Source organism: Stegostoma tigrinum, chromosome 25 (assembly GCF_030684315.1).
Source record: "Stegostoma tigrinum isolate sSteTig4 chromosome 25, sSteTig4.hap1, whole genome shotgun sequence".
Taxonomy (NCBI): Eukaryota; Metazoa; Chordata; class Chondrichthyes; order Orectolobiformes; family Stegostomatidae; genus Stegostoma; species Stegostoma tigrinum.
This window is the reverse complement of record NC_081378.1, coordinates 27,753,440-27,769,534: the sequence shown is the minus strand read 5'-3', so window position 1 is coordinate 27,769,534 and position 16,095 is coordinate 27,753,440. Positions and strand designations below refer to the sequence as shown.

The 16,095-nt window shown below is 39.0% G+C and overlaps 1 protein-coding gene across 2 annotated transcripts; it reads left to right on the top strand.

The window, feature by feature from the left end:
• Positions 1-165: 165 nt before the first annotated feature.
• On the top strand, positions 166-14,746 carry selenoo1 (selenoprotein O1). Of its 2 annotated transcripts, none has more exons than XM_048554543.2 (9): positions 166-990; positions 2,115-2,318; positions 2,436-2,616; positions 4,116-4,246; positions 6,958-7,238; positions 7,813-7,969; positions 9,737-9,922; positions 10,998-11,154; positions 13,394-14,746. In XM_048554543.2, exons 1-9 carry the CDS (start codon positions 464-466, stop codon positions 13,574-13,576), a joined length of 2,007 nt encoding a protein of 668 aa, XP_048410500.2. In that variant the 5' UTR covers positions 166-463; the 3' UTR covers positions 13,577-14,746. The 2 variants fall into 2 exon arrangements, with proteins under 2 accessions (XP_048410500.2, XP_059510599.1); XM_059654616.1 differs by having other exon boundaries at positions 13,394-13,567.
• The last annotated feature ends 1,349 nt before the right edge of the window (positions 14,747-16,095 follow it).

Sequence of the window (16,095 nt, the reverse complement as noted above, 5' to 3'; positions counted from 1 at the left end):
TCTTCTTTTCTCTCCATCTTCGGTCCGCCTCCCCCTCCCTATTTATTCCAGTTCCCTCCCCCCATCCCCCTTTTCTGATGAAGGGTCTAGGCCCGAAACGTCAGCTTTTGTGCTCCTAAGATGCTGCTTGGCCTGCTGTGTTCATCCAGCCCCACACTTTGTTATCTAGGAAGGCTGACGTTTCGGGCCTAGACCCTTCTTCAGAATAATTCCTGTTTGGCCTGCTGTGTTCATCCAGCTCTACACCTTATTATCTCAGATTCTCCAGCATCCGCAGTTCCTGCTATCTCTCCAACACAACGACATTGCGTGCGCAAATAAAAAAAAACAAACTGAACAAGAACGGAGCAGCTGCTCCATCGCTTGGCGAGTTTGTAACTGTGCAGGGAGTGAAGTTAGCTCGGAAGAGAATGTATCGGGGTTGTTTCCTGTGGCATTCAGCCGAGCCGTGAGGTTACTTTGTATGGGAGGGAGTGCAGCTCGCTGTGTTACTGCTGGCCTCCCTCTCCAGTCTCGGCACCACAGTAAGGGGCTGATAGTGGCGGCCGCCCAGGCTATGGGAATGGGGGCCAGCGGCAGAGTGAGCTTAGGGAGTCTGCCCTTCGACAACCTGGCTCTGCGCTCGCTGCCCCTCGACCCGTCCCAGGAGAGCGGCTCTCGCCAGGTACCGGCCGCCTGCTTCTCCAGGGTCCGCCCGGCTCCCCTCCACCAACCCCAGCTGGTCGCCTACTCGCTGCCGGCCCTGCAGCTCCTGGAGCTGCAGCAGGACGAGCTGCAGAGCTCGGAGCTGGAGCTGGCCGAGTACTTCAGCGGGAACCGGGAGCTGCCGGGCACCGAGCCCGCCGCCCACTGCTACTGTGGCCACCAGTTCGGTAACTTCGCCGGGCAGCTAGGGGATGGAGCGGCTATGTACCTGGGGGAAGTGGTTAACAGCCAGGGACAGAGGTGGGAGCTACAGATCAAAGGAGCTGGACCGACCCCTTACTCCAGGTCAGGAACACAAACTAGGGCAGCTCTGTTAGACCGTCTCTGCTCGGCCTTTTCTTTTACTGTGTGCGTTGACTCTAGGAGGCCGGTTACAAAGACCTATTGGGGCTTGTAAGGCCCAGTGTTAGGGGCGACTATGAGCTTCACTCTAAACTAAATTCCTTCCGTTTTCTTCCACCACGCCTATTTTTCATTTCTTTAAAAAACCCAACAAAGTCAGTCTTTATAACGCATGGAACCTTTTTTGTGGATACGTGTGACTAAGCGGCGTAATATTAATTTATCCTGCTGAGTGACTATCTTCCAGCAGAGTTGTCTTGTTTCAGTTAAGTATGGAGTTTAGTGCAGAATGTATTTCGGCCGTTCAACCCTGATTACTCCTCGTTCCTGGGCCTTCAATTTTAAAACGTTCGCTTTCCTTTCACTACTGCCTGCTCCAGCCCTACTGGGGAGGCCACGATGGCTAATACTTCAGCCTCTGAGCTAGAAGCCTCAGAGCCTAATGTCTGCCAGGAAGGTGCATTCATATTAATGAACCTAATCCAGTCAATGGGAGACATTAAGGCCAGGAGTGATTCCGGGTCAACCATGTGTTGGAAACAAAGTTGGAGCCTCGACCATCGCCATCCCTAGTTTGACTGCAACATGCATATAAAAGTGCGTGGTGCCATCGAAATGCAGAATCTCTGACTGATGTGTATCATTATCAAACCTGATTGCCTCTCTGCAACTTCCATTGTGAACCTGTTCCAGATGTGTACACAATTGCATCACCCTTCACCCTAGTCACATCATTGCTGTGCCTTCTGTATTTGGTGCGTAAGCACTTGAGCCTCTGCATCTCCTCCTCCTTCAAAGAGCACACATCAAAACCCACTGAGCTTTTGGACCAACCTTTCAAACATTGGCATTTGCACATCATTTAATTCCGATTTTGCCTTGGTGTGTGTTGCTTTGTTAAAATAATATACAAATTTGTTGGCACACAGTACATCTGTTTTAAGCACAAACCTATTATAAGTTTATGTTGCCGTATGCTGACATAAAATATTTTATATAATAGTCTTGCATTTGAATTTTGTGCAGTTTATTATAATGCAGATTATTTTCAAATTTATTTTTGACAGGCAATCAGATGGTCGAAAAGTGCTTCGCTCTAGTATAAGAGAATTTCTTTGCAGTGAGGCCATGTTCCATCTGGGAATTCCAACAACACGAGGGGGAACTTGTGTAACTTCAGATTCTAAAGTCATTAGAGATGTGTTCTATGATGGACATCCAACATATGAAAAATGCACTGTCGTCCTTCGTATTGCTCCTACATTTCTAAGGTGATGGGGATTTTTCTTTTTGGTGTGGTATGTGTATATTAGAATCTGTCAAATGTTGAAATTTTCCTTGATTCCATAATTACAAGTAAATGTATTTTGTTTACTCTTTAAAATCAGATTTGGATCCTTTGAGATCTTTAAACCCATGGATGAGTATACAGGTCGAAAGGGACCTAGTTGCGGTAGAAATGATATTCGAATTCAAATGCTTGACTATGTCATTGGGACATTTTATCCAGATATTCAGAAGGCGCATTTCCAAAACTCAGTCCTGCGAAATGCTGCTTTCTTCAGAGAGGTAAGAACTTATGAAACAAATAAATGGAGTTTTCAAGTTGTTTTTACCACCTTATTTACCATACTTCTGTGCTCATTGCAAGTTGCCACTATCCAGACTGATATGAATTTTTTTACTCTTTTTTATGTTTTATTACTGCTAACTGTATACATGTGTACACTATAATGCACATTACAAATCTGAATTAAACAAGCCAGGAAGGTCCCAAGTTTGATTTATGGTCTTGTTAGTTAGCTGATCTTGGCTGGATATTGTTATGGAGATGTGTGTGCTTTTGCATTAGGAAGGGCCACATCCATCCAAGTTCTATTCCATATGATGATATCGAGGTCAAAGGTTTATCAATATAGCAGAAAGAAGAAAAAAAATTTTGAGAAAGAAGGACCGATCGGCTCTGAATTTTTTTTCCCAGATGTGGTCCAATAATGTAGAATTGTGCATGTCATGACAGTTGAGCACAAAATCCATAACACTACTTTATCAATTCCAATTGTTATTTTGGTAAATGATAAGGTAGCGCAGAGTACGACTTGACAATAGCTGGTGCATTGATTAAACTCAAATTCATGCCTCCATTGCAATGAAGATCAATTATTTTCCCTGTAGCAGCAGCATCTTTCTATCTAGACAAAACTTTAGCCCATGTAAAACTCCACACCACATGGGCCCAATATTTCATACACATGCCTTAAGTGACCTTGATTCTTCCCTGCAAGTTATGTACTGCCAAGTCCTTTAATTTTATCCTTTATGAAGCATTTGTGGCTTTAATACTAATTAACATAGCTTACATTTGGGACGCAGCAATGATTTAAGTTCACTATTTGTATCAATATAACATTATAAATGTGCAAATATAAAGGAATTATTGTAAACTCAAGGTGTCCCATTGTTGGTTCTTTCTTTCACCTTTAATTCTATACATGATTAGCTAATTCAATTTTAAGTGAAATAAACTATGAAGCATTATTCATAGGGATTGAAAGAGAAAACAATTGTTGTCGTGGTTTGCTTTCCCAAGATTTATATTTTACTTTGAACATAAACTGAACATAGAATTCATGGAATCCCTACAGTGTGGAAACAGGCCCTTTGGCCCAACAAGTCCACGTCGACCCTTGGAGCATCCCACCCAGACCCATCCCCCTGTAACCCACTTAAGCTACACGTCCCTGAACACTATGGGCAATTTAGCATGGCCAATCCACCTAACCTCTACATCTTTGGACTACGGAAGGAAACTGGAGCTCCCGGAGGAAACCCGTGCAGACATGGGGAGAATGTACAAACTCCACACAAACAGTCACCCAGAACCCGGTTCCCGGTGCAGTGAAGCAGCAGTGCTAACCACTGAGCCACAGTGCCGCTCAATTGCATTAATTGAATTTACAGAACTTGGGTACATTTAAAAATCAATATTTATTGTGCAGTGGCATATCCGAAAATCAATTTTTTAAAAAATTAATCTAAAAGGAGCACGTGTTTTATCAAACCTACAGTTAACCAAGAGGACAGCCAGGCTTGTTGCTGAATGGCAATGTTTTGGATTTTGTCATGGTGTACTAAATACAGACAACATGAGCATTGTAGGACTCACCATTGACTATGGACCATTTGGCTTCATGGACAGGTATGTGGATTTTGAATGTAACGTCATTTATAATTTTACAAGGTAAAATGTTGTTTCGGATGAAGTTACCAAATACATCCTAGATAGTGTCAACAGTGTTGTTAATGGTCCTGAGTTGCATGACATGTCATGTTGGGTTGGCGGGGTGGCATAGTAGTTCAGTGATTGGCACTGCTGCCTCAAAGTGCCAAGGCCCCATATTCAATTACAGCCTCAGGCAACTGTCTGTGTGGAGTTTGCACATTATCCTGTGTCTGTGTGGGTTTCCTCTGGGTGTTTCAGTTCCCTCCCACAATCCACATCAGTTCGACCAATGCAGTTGTGATGATCGATTTTGTTTTTTTTTTGCTGAATTTGTGTAGACAATCATACCAATTCTCAGTAAATATAGTAGAACAGCAAAGACTAAAAACATGAATTTGATAGCAAGCTGGAAGTTTAATTCCCTACTGTTTTGTTGTCTGTCTTGTCATACTGAATGCTCTGTTTATTTAGTACCCGTATTTCTTGGTTATGGACCTGGTGCACAACGTCTCCCACAAATCAACACAGCTTCAGAGGAAGAAGTTTGCTATTGGAGCTGTTATTGATTTGAAAACATGGTTGAACTGCTAATTTAATATTTTGCTTTGGTCTTTACACCAAAACATGAGGATACTAAAGCAAAGGGAAAGGTAGACAAATGACTATTACGGGAGGGAATTGAAATCTGATAGATGGCCTGTTGCTAATCCGTTCTTTAATTTGTCAGGGTTTCTGCCATCCAAAAATATTGCAAATGTGATCTTTAACAGAACCCTTGTTCACTGACTTGAGAAAGAACTCCTGCAATGATTCAACTGGTTGATATGATTTAAGTAATTTAGCTCTAATGAAAGCTTAGTTAAGTTTGGTTAATATTCCATTGCAGGAATAGGAAATTGACACATTCAATCTGTTCTTTTTCTCCATGTGCACAACATAACCCAATACAAATTATCCTGCTCACTCCCTGCAATATTTAATACTTTGTCTTAATGGTACTGCCTAATGTTCACCAGTGAAATGTGGCCGTGTTGCGCATTATAATCACACGCTTTTTGTGATCATGTAAAACTTTTACTCATTTATTACCATCTTGCTATCATTAATTACATTATACTTAATATACCATTGGAGACTTTTATCAGATTATCTGCTGACCCTCTTGGCATTTTTGAGAAAAAACAACATTTAAGGTTTGTGTTCTTTGCTGCTTAGTTGGAGTAGTTGAACACAAATTCTGATAGGCATGGATTCCCTAATTTGGAACTAAGTTGATGTGTTCGTTTAATGAAGGAGGTAGGTGATAATTTTGAAAATATTGTATATTCTAGTGAGTTTTGAGAAGATTTGTAGCTCAGGTTGAGGTTCTGGATGTGAGTTTGCTGGCTGAGCTGGAAGGTTAGTTTTTAGACGTTTCGTCACCATTCTAGGTAACATCATCAGTGAGCCTCCGACGAAGCTTCGTCGGAGGCTCACTAATGTTGTTACCTAGAATGGTGACGAAATGTCTGAAAACAAACCTTCCAGCTCAGCCAGCAAATTCACATCCAGATTGTATATTCTAGTACATCTTAAATGTTGTACAGTTGTATAAGACTTTGGTTCGACTACATTTGGAATACTGCGTACAGTTCTGGTTGCCACATTACCAAAAGGATGTGGATGCTTTGGAGAGGTTGTGGAGGTGGTTCACCAGGATGTTGGTATGAAGGGCGCTAGCTATGAAGAGAGGTTGAGTAGATTCCGATTATTTACATTCGAAAGACGGAGGTTGTGGGGGGGACCTGACTGAGGTCTACAAAAATCATGCGAGGTATAGACAGGGTGGATAGCAAGAAGCTTTTTTCCAGAGTGGGGGACTCATTAACTGGTCACGATTTCAAGGGGAGAGGGGAAAGGTTTAAGGGAGATATGTGTGGAAAGTTCTTTACGCAGAGGGTGGTGGGTGTCTGAAATGTGTTGTCAGCAGAGGTGGTGGACGCGGGCACGATAGTGTCATTTAAGATGTATCTAGACAGATACATGAATGGACAGGGAGCAGAGGGATACAGTTCCTTGGAAAATAGGTGACAGGTTTAGATAGAGGATCTGGATCGGTACAGGTTTAGAAGGTCAAAGGGCCTGTTCCTGTGCTGTAATTTTCTTTGTTCTTATGTAAATGTCAACCCCAAGATTTTTATCTTAAAATCATCTGTAATTTTTCATCTATGTTGTGTAAAAGTTAATCCTAATTTTTCAGTAATCAGAACCCAAAAATTTCAGAACGAATGATTGAAATTTCACTGTAGATGTATTACACAGATGAAAGTGAATACAAAAAGGGACTACATTTGGTTGTCCTACATTAATGCTGCTCAACTAATGAACAAATTCATTCAGTTAATATGGTCTCTTATAACCTAATCTTGAATTGCATTACATTGCATTAAATAAAAATGCTTTTGGTTACATTTAATTACCATTCACTGTAATACATTTTTTGTATCAACAGTTTTCTTTCAGGATTTTCTATACATTTCTAAAGTGGATAGGCATTCATGCACATATTTGAAACCTTTTATACATGAACCGTTATTACTTTTCAATGATAATAGTTTAATTTTAGTGAAGTATTGCACTGCAAATATAACACAAAATGCTCCAACGTTTCTTGTGTAACGACCCATTTCTCCCTCCAACAATTAAAGGTTTGATCCGGATTATGTATGTAATGGTTCTGATAGTAGAGGCCGTTATGCATACAACCGTCAACCTGAAATCTGTAAATGGAATTTGAGTAAACTGGCTGAGGCTTTGGTTCCTGAGCTGCCCCTGGAGGACAGTCAGTCTATCATAGAAGAGGAATATAACACAGAGTTCGAGCAACACTATCTGCAAAAAATGAGAAAGAAATTGGGACTTCTGCGATGTGAGAAGGCAGAGGATAAAGAGTTAGTTTCTGAGCTGTTGCATGTTTTCCAGATTACGGGTTAGTACAAAAGTTGGAAACATTCTTTGGTCACCTTAAGAATTAACTATGCTTTCAATCTTGCTATAATCATCAAATTTTGAAAGCGTTGTCGCTAAGACATATCAAAATTATTGATTGTAAACAAAAAAACCCTGCACTCAATAGTTACTCAGTTTTTTAAAATCTAAATAATTCTTTATCCAGTTTACTGTCCTTCTGTAATTTCAAAGCCATTACTGCAAACCCATCAATCCTTCTTTAATAATCTCCTATCTGCTGCCTTGAAGGAGAACTGCCGAGAAGTACAGAAAGGAGGCTTGAAGTAATTCAAAATAGAGAGAGAGAGTAATGAAACAGATTGGCATTCATTCACAGGAGTCTGAAATTTCATGAATTGTTTGTGCTGTTGAGAATTCCTCCTCGATCCCCAATGCCAACATACAAGATAAGATACAAATTGTATGGTCACCTAATTGTAACAAGGTTAAAGTAATAATGGAATTATTTTCATGTTTATTATGTACGAGCACAGAGAATGAGAATTAAATAAGTTAAAACTGCACGTTAAACAATTTAGTTTCTTTCCGTTCAGGAGCTGATTTTACAAACACTTTCCGTTTGTTGAGTGAGTTTCCAGTTCCTGGCATTTCCACCCATTTTACACTGGAAGAATTTCTTGAAAAGCAGATTGCACAATGTGTATCACTGGAAGAGCTAAAACTTGCTTCCAAACCAAGAATGGATCCGCGGTAGGAATGCTTTACACGTTTATGTTTCAAAACCTAGACTATGAAATGAACTTGAGATTTATAGAAGGTTTATTTGTAAAATCCTAAGTTTAAACACTAGTGCTATGTTAATCATAAGTAATTTGCAGATTAAAGGTATTTTGTAGTGTGCCCCAACAAAAAGCGAGTTTTGATAATAGTATCGTTGGCAAAATTGGGACTTCCTCCAATAGCAGTGCTGCCATTTTTATTTTACACCAGTTAATGAAGATATCTTTCATAAGATAAAACAAATTGCCATGTTTCCCCTTTGCTGGCCCTCCCAACTCATTGCTTTCCCAAGACGTTTTGCTCACTACCACTTCCCCACACTCATGCTGTGTAAGATGTGAGTGATGCAAGTGATTGGGTAAGTGAGTTGAGAAGTCATTGAGTTGTCAGAATAGTTGTATTAGATTGGGAGGGGTAGTCTGATTGGGTAGTAGTCTGATTTGGTTGGGTCCTTTCGTGCAGTGGAATATTCAGGAGTCTGGTGGGTTGCTGTGGGGAGGTGTTGTGGGATCAGTGTGATTAATTTGTTGGGAGGAGTTAGTAGTTCTATAGTTACCCAAGGGTTGGTCTAATCTGCCTGATATTTCCTGGTACCTATCTGTGTGTATTTTGGAACCATACAAAAACTCCACAGTTAACTCCAACTTGGGTACTTTTACAGAGAATTCCAGGGAGCAAGGGAATTAACCATTGTATGTTGAAACTTCCTAGACAATTCCCACTTGGGTCAGGACATCTGCAGAGTCCCAGCGCACACCTTTAGTTATATGTACAGTCTCCAACAATCTGGAGACTAATAACATTGGTCCAGTGTTTCTTTCGACAGCGATTATGTTTAACACGTTTTCATTTAACTGCTTTTCTTAAGGAATAATACATTGAAGGATCACTGTATTTTTATTGCCATTTGTCAAATATGACCAAAGTAATAAAAGCTACTTCATGCAAATGACTTGATCTAATAAGTAAGTTGCAGAATAGTAGTGATAGGTGGCAATAAATTGCAACACTGAAATATTCTCAATACTTTTTTACACATTGGAGTACAGGGTCGAAGTGGGGCATCAACTATCCATCAGTTTTCTACCTGCTGATGTCTGTCCACAATTACACATATCTCTGTGTTACTATATTTTTTGACTTATGTGACATTCTAAACAAGTTATGAATTTTAAGAATGGTCCTATGTACTCTAAATATGAAGTTTTTTTAGTCTAGGTGAATGAATATGGTATTTGGTATTATTAATTTGTTTTCTTTATTGAAGGAATAATATGATTGTCATTTCTCAATGTCTGCTTGAGTAGCCACTTTCCTTGCCATTTGGGTGAAGACTTTATGTATGTAAAAATAAGAACTAGTATGTGAGTAATGTACAGAGTTTGTAGTTTGTCATGTTACACCCCCCTCCCCCCACCACCAGCAGCTGTTTACCCACATAAAGTACTCCTTTGGAGATGGCAAAGGAGAGAGATTTTTGAGTTAGTTTTTACATATGTAGATGAATTTTTACAATTTGCCATATATAAATAGTATGTTAATTTTAATGTATTTATTGTTTTGATTTGTTTGTGCCCAGCTAAGTGAAGACTGTTCCAGTTTTGTTGATGTTGAAAATAATTCTGGTGTGCTGCGCTGCAGTCACTCCACAGTGACGTGTCCTGTAGGTCTTTATTAGTTAAGAGCTAGACATTATATATTCAGATTCTGACATTACACTCTGGTGATCCTATACAGGCAGCTGTCGATGTTGCTGGCACTGTCCCAGACCAATTCACAGCTCTTTGATCTGCTTGGCAACAAAGATGAAATTACGAGAGAATTGAACCGCATAGAACTATTCTCTGAGTTGGAAGAGATGACAAGCGAAGAACTACTAAGCAAACAGCGGAAGGCATGGACAGACTGGCTACAAAAGTACAGGTTAGAAGCTATGTAGAAAATAAATTGCTAAATTCAAGTTGAGAATAACATTTATGGATTTCTCCCAACACTTGGTCGAAGATGCTACCTAGAATAACACAAAGCTACACAACAGAATATGATTTCTGCTTTTACGTGTGTTTGAAGGAATGATGTAGAATTCTGCTGTGGGTCTCAAGTGACTAGGGGTGGAAATTAACTTGGTTGCCTGCTTGTTTCTTAGTGAGACATCGCTGTGTAAATTGTTCATACATTGATTAAGAATGTGGAGGTCACTGCTACAGAAGGCTGTGGAGGCCAAGTCATTGAGTACATTTGAAACTGAGATAGATAGGTTCTTGATTATCAAGGGGATCAAGGGTTATGGGGAGGAAGCTGGAGAATGGGGTTGAGGAACCTATCAGCCATGATTGAATGGCGGAGCAGACTCAGTGGGCCGATTGGCCTAATTTCTGCTCCTATGTCTTATGGTCTTAACTTGATTGAATCATCAGATTCCCTGCTGTTAATCACTAGAGACTAGAGAAAGACCAGTTCAGAAATGTGCCCAGATTGCTTAGCATCCACAGAACTTAACTCCAGATTGAGTCAGCACTGAGAAGAAAGGGGAAAATCAATTTTAAAAATAAGAATTAAAGAGACTTGTGTGTATTCCTGTCAATGCAGGTTTTGTAAATTCTGTTGGTGATCTTTTATGGGTAAATTGTAATTTGTGTCTTGGGTATTTATGGTTTGTGTGGTACAGTCTGTAAAACAATAGTACAGTTTGCTTAACATTTACCAAGCTCAAAAGATGACATAGAAACATTGTAAGCTTTTCATTTTGTAACAGAAGTTTAAGTTCCCAAAAACTTTATATTTCTCTTAAATTTCTCTTGTTTGTATAATGTTTGAGCATTGCTATGAAATATTATTTTCATATTAACACTCTTGTGCAGGTGACAGAAGGTCATCTTTCTGCCCTATTTGAAAGGTCAAAATGCTGAGTTTATATTTGAAGAATATTCTGCTTTGGTCTCTGTGTGACGGAATGTTTGAAAAGATGTCACATGTTTGTTTGTTTGTTTCCTTTCAGGTCCCGTTTGGAGAATGAAGCAAAAGATGTTGATGATGCTGCTGATCTAAATACTGAACGTGTGAAGGTGATGAATTCAAACAACCCAAAATTTATTCTGAGAAATTACATCGCACAGAATGCAATCACTGCTGCAGAGAATGGAGATTTCTCAGAGGTCAGTAAATTTGTGTGTGTGTGTGTGTGTTGGTGGGGGGAGCGGAAGTAGCAGTGAGAAAGATCCTTGCAAATGAATGGCTGAAGAAGAATCACATTCTTGTATTAAATTTCTAAAGACTTTGTTTTAATTAAGGTCCTTTTACATGAAATCCTTAAAATAACTTGCAAAAAGCCATTTAGCAGTAAATTCATCTTTGCACCAATAAAATCATTCATGAAAGTTCTGAAACATTGATTTTTGGCATATTTAAATTGTTGTTTTTCCATGTCTTGCTGACAGGACCAATAAGGATCAATTGACCTGCCCAAAGGTCATAGACTCCCTGTTCCTCCTTATCCGTTATAAGATTCAATACTTTATTTGCTATGTTACAAAAATGATTATACTGCAAAGGTATTTCATTAACTGTAAAGTACATTGAGATATCCTGAATTCTAAAGCATTAGTCTTTCTTGAAGTTCTACTTGTGAAAAATAATCATGTTCCCTTCTTGAAATTTGAAGGATCCTGCCTTGGTAGGTTAATCAAAGATATTCCCCTAAAGTTACATTTAACATTAACTGATTACTCAAATATTAACACAGTTCAGAAAAAAAATGATTGGGGTGAGCGTATCTATTCTCTCCAGATCTTAAATACTTAATATAATCATCTTCTAAGTTGCTTTTTTTTCCAATGGCAATTGTATTTATGTATCTTTTGTCCTTCCTTAGCTCAGGTCACTAATCCTTTCATTTGCATTGTCGCTAAGGCAAACATAGACACAGAAAGTAGGAACATGCGTAGGCCAGTAAGTCCTTCAACTCAGTATCCTGTACCTGTTTTCACCCCAAACCCTTTCATTCCTTTAGCCCTAGGAACTATGCCTTATCTCCTCCTCGAAAACATTCAATATTTTGGCCTCAACAGCTTTCTGCGGCAGGGAATTCCACAGCCTCACCACTCTCTGGGTAATGAAATTTTGTCTCATCTCAGTCCGAAATAACCTATTGTGTATCGTTAGACTGTGACCCCTGGTTCTGGACCCCCTGGACATCAGGAGCATCTCTGATGTGCCTATCCTCTCTGGTCCTGATAAAATTTTGTGGCCTTCTATAAGATTAACCTGCTTATTCTTCTAAACTTTCCGATCAGTATACTCCAGGTGTTTCAGTGCTCAGATTTGTCCAAAATACTCAAGAAATGGGTCAGTTAGTGTTTTACACACACCCAAGGTTTTCCTTCCTGATTCCCCTTCATGCTTTATAGTTTGTCTATCTACATGGTTCCCTTCCTGAAATTCTACAAAGATGCCAAAATCCAAGCAATGAGCAAGTAGCCTGCTTCTCTCAAATGCTAACTTACAATTTTTTTGCCACCTTTTTAAGTTGTAGTGGAAATCTGAACTCAATTAAAGCTGATTTTTTAGTAATATAATTGGGTATTTTTTACCCCAGAATGTGCATTTCTTGCAACCAGCAAAGGTGCCAATTTACACCTCCCAAATTTACATTGGTCTTTGATTGCATGCCACATGTGTGTTCAGGAACTGATTCCATTAACTGCATGCTAGTCATATTTCCTACTTGATGTACATTTAATTTTCTGACTGAGTCAATTGCTAAGAATCCTGATCAAATGTGTTGAGATTCCATGAGATTTTCAAGAAAATATTCTTTAAAATTAGAGTTTGCATTTTGGGTAGTTAAGTTCTCGTGCTAGTAGAAGAATTAGAATATTTGCCACTGAAAAATATTGTGTCCTGTCTTCTCTGCAACCACCCCTCTGTCCTCATTTGAAAGAACATGTAATGTGTGAGCAAGAGGCTCCTCGAACCTATGCTGACATCTAGTAAGACCCTGACTGACCAGATTGTGGGTTTAGTTTCAGTCTTTCCCTGTCTCCCATAAATTGAGGGTTTTTTTAAAATCAAAAATCTGAGTCCTGTTTGTAGATTACAGGGAGCAACACTTTCAGTTTTTGCTGTGCTAATTTTCTTGAAGTGTCACCAACAAATATTGAAACTTTCAAAATGTCTTTAGTTTTGAGTTGATTTGATTCATATATTGCCAAAAAAGTTCTTTCACTTTGCAATTTCTATAATAGCTCATAGAAACTGTTACTTTGGCTAATTCATTTAAATGATGTGTTAAATAGCAGCAGTACAAAAGAAACTCTTACATTTACTAATCAAACTCAACAATTAGAATTATTGCTGTTTTTAAATTGCTTAATAACATCTATTTTATTTGCTTAGGTTAGACAAGTTCTAAAGCTCTTGGAGCATCCATACAATGAAGAACCCTGTGTGGATGACGTAGTTCAAGAAGCACCAGTGGAAGCTGCAACAAGTGGTGATTCATTAAGTAATGAGAGAATGCCCTACCACAGTAAACCACCTGACTGGGCGAGGAAACTTTTAGTTACCTGATCTTCGTAAACACCTTGTTTTGGTCTCTGCTTAAAAGAAGCCAAATCAAGTTAAAAGTTTGAGTGCTACTATTTCCTCACAACAGATGTGTTATGGAGATCTCCCTTTGTGAAGAGCAGCACCAGTTATTCTGAATTCTGCACATCCCATTGTGCTTTCATGAAGTTATGAATTAAGATTAAAAACAATAGCTAAAATGATGCAAAAAGAGAAACTGTGCAAATAAGTTAGTATAACAACAACAAATGCTTGCCTGAATGCTATCTTTATACTTTAAAACATTGTTAAAGTTAGATGTTAGGGTTTAATACTGATTATTGTGGAATAATCTTTGCTAACAGCTAAAGTAATGGAAATGTAATATACCACTGTGATATACTACTTCTCTAACAAACTTGAACAATATGCCTATAAGTGGTTATGCTAATACAGATTGATTGGCTTTATATCCCCTTTTTGTTTATTAAAAAAGGGATACTTGAACGAAAATAACAGAACATGTCTGGGTTGCGCACTTTGTTTTGGCACAGCTGGCAGAAAGCAGACCAGCAATTTTGCTGGACTTGATTCAGTCTTTAAGAATGAAGATAGCTGACATATATGTCTGTATGGATGGGTGATGCCTTTTTAAGTATGAAAACAGTCAGCCAATCACAAGTGGTTGACAATGTATTTGTAAGCAAGTGCATTTTAGTAGTGCTACTGGTGTAAATGACATTGACCCGTTCAAGTGTCCATCAAAAGAGTTAACTTGCCAGAGACGACCTTACAAAGGCAACTTATTCATGAGAAAGCTGCTTTATTTACTGGACCTGTGCTGGTAGTTTCTTAGAAGTTAATTCTTAATTTAAAATAATTAAACAATGTTAAAATGGAATTATTGAAACAATGCAGTAATGGGGTTTGATTACCAGACATTGGTTGCTGCTCTGTGAAGTTTGAAGTGTAAGATCTCCAGATAAAATCTGTTAAAATGAATACAAAAATATCAACTCTAACATTTTGAGCTATTTTTGTATGATGTGGAAACTGTTGCACGAAAGGTTAACGCACAGTTTAAGCTTTTATTGTTTGACTAATCATTTGCACCTTCTTGAGGAGTAATTTTGTACATCCATTGTTTCGAACCAGTTTCTTCCTCATAAAAATTGAATAAAAACCTGATGGATTTTAAAATGTATATAAATTGGCAGTGTGTCCTGTTTCTTGCAATGCAACAATAAATAATCATTAAGATGACTGTTAAGAGGAGGGGATGATTGTAATATGCATTGTGTGCATCTACACACAATCACCTTTTACATATTCTACACCCTTCCAACAAAGTACTTTGGAAATGTAATCACTGTTGTTACTTAAGAAAAAGCTTCAGCCAACCTGTGTTTTCATGGTTTTCTTTGAGAGGTAAATGTTTGTTTGTAATGTGTACTTCTGCATCCACCCATAACGCAGAGGGGCTATACAGCATCTCTAACAGTGCAATATTCTCCCCATATTATATTGAACTATATGTACTATCTGGGGCTTTGGAGTTGAGCTTAGATGACACAATGTCAGCTGTAATTGCTAGCTATAGCCTGACATCTGCTGCAAGACAGAAGTACACCATTTGTGCTTAAGTTGATGTCGAGGGCAATATACAATCAGTACTTTGAGCCTGCTCTGCTATTCAATAAGATCATGGTCAATCTGAGTGTAACCTTAAATCTACATTCCTGCCTAACCCTGATAACCTTTCACCCTTAACAAGTATGTGTCTACTTCTCCCTTTAAAGTATCCATGTGCTCATCTTCCATCACCTTTTCAGGAGAAGCATTGCAAAAACCTTCAGGAGAGGGGAGCGAAAAGCTTCCCTTATATAGCGGTGACCTCTGATTTTAACCAAGTGATCCCCAGTTCTAAATTCTCCCCTGAAAGGCAATGCCTTCTCCATATCTATCCTGCCAAGACTGCTCAGGATCAACTTGTCGCTGGGGTGCAGTCGCCTATAGATGGAGAATAGGGATCCAAGGAGAGTTCCGTGGGCAATAGTAGGGAAGGAAAAGCCAGTGCAGGGCATCCTTTGGCTATGACCGGACAGAAAAAAATGGAACCAGGTCACTGCAGACCTATGCAGCTGGGCAATAGAAGAGAAACATTGGAGTACATCTGTGTAGTTGAGTTTGTCAAAGGTCGTGGACAGATTGAGAATGGATAGTTTATGATGGCCAAATTGGCTGAAACTTGTGCTTTTTGCTAGCAGCCCTTTCACTGCTCTAGTTGGGATGAATGCCTGCTGAGACAAGTTCAAAACAGAGTTGTGGGAAAGATGTGCAGAATAGAGAGGCAAGAATATTTTTCAAGGTGTTCTGATGAAAAGCCATCAACCTGAAACAGTAACTTAGTTTTTCTCTAAACAGAGGTTGCCAAACTTTCATATGTTTAACTATTTCTGCTTCTAATTCCAGCATCTGCAATATTTTGCTTTTGTAATATTCCCAAGTTTGTTGGAGATATTTTGCAATAACAGTTATGGGTTAGAGGGAGG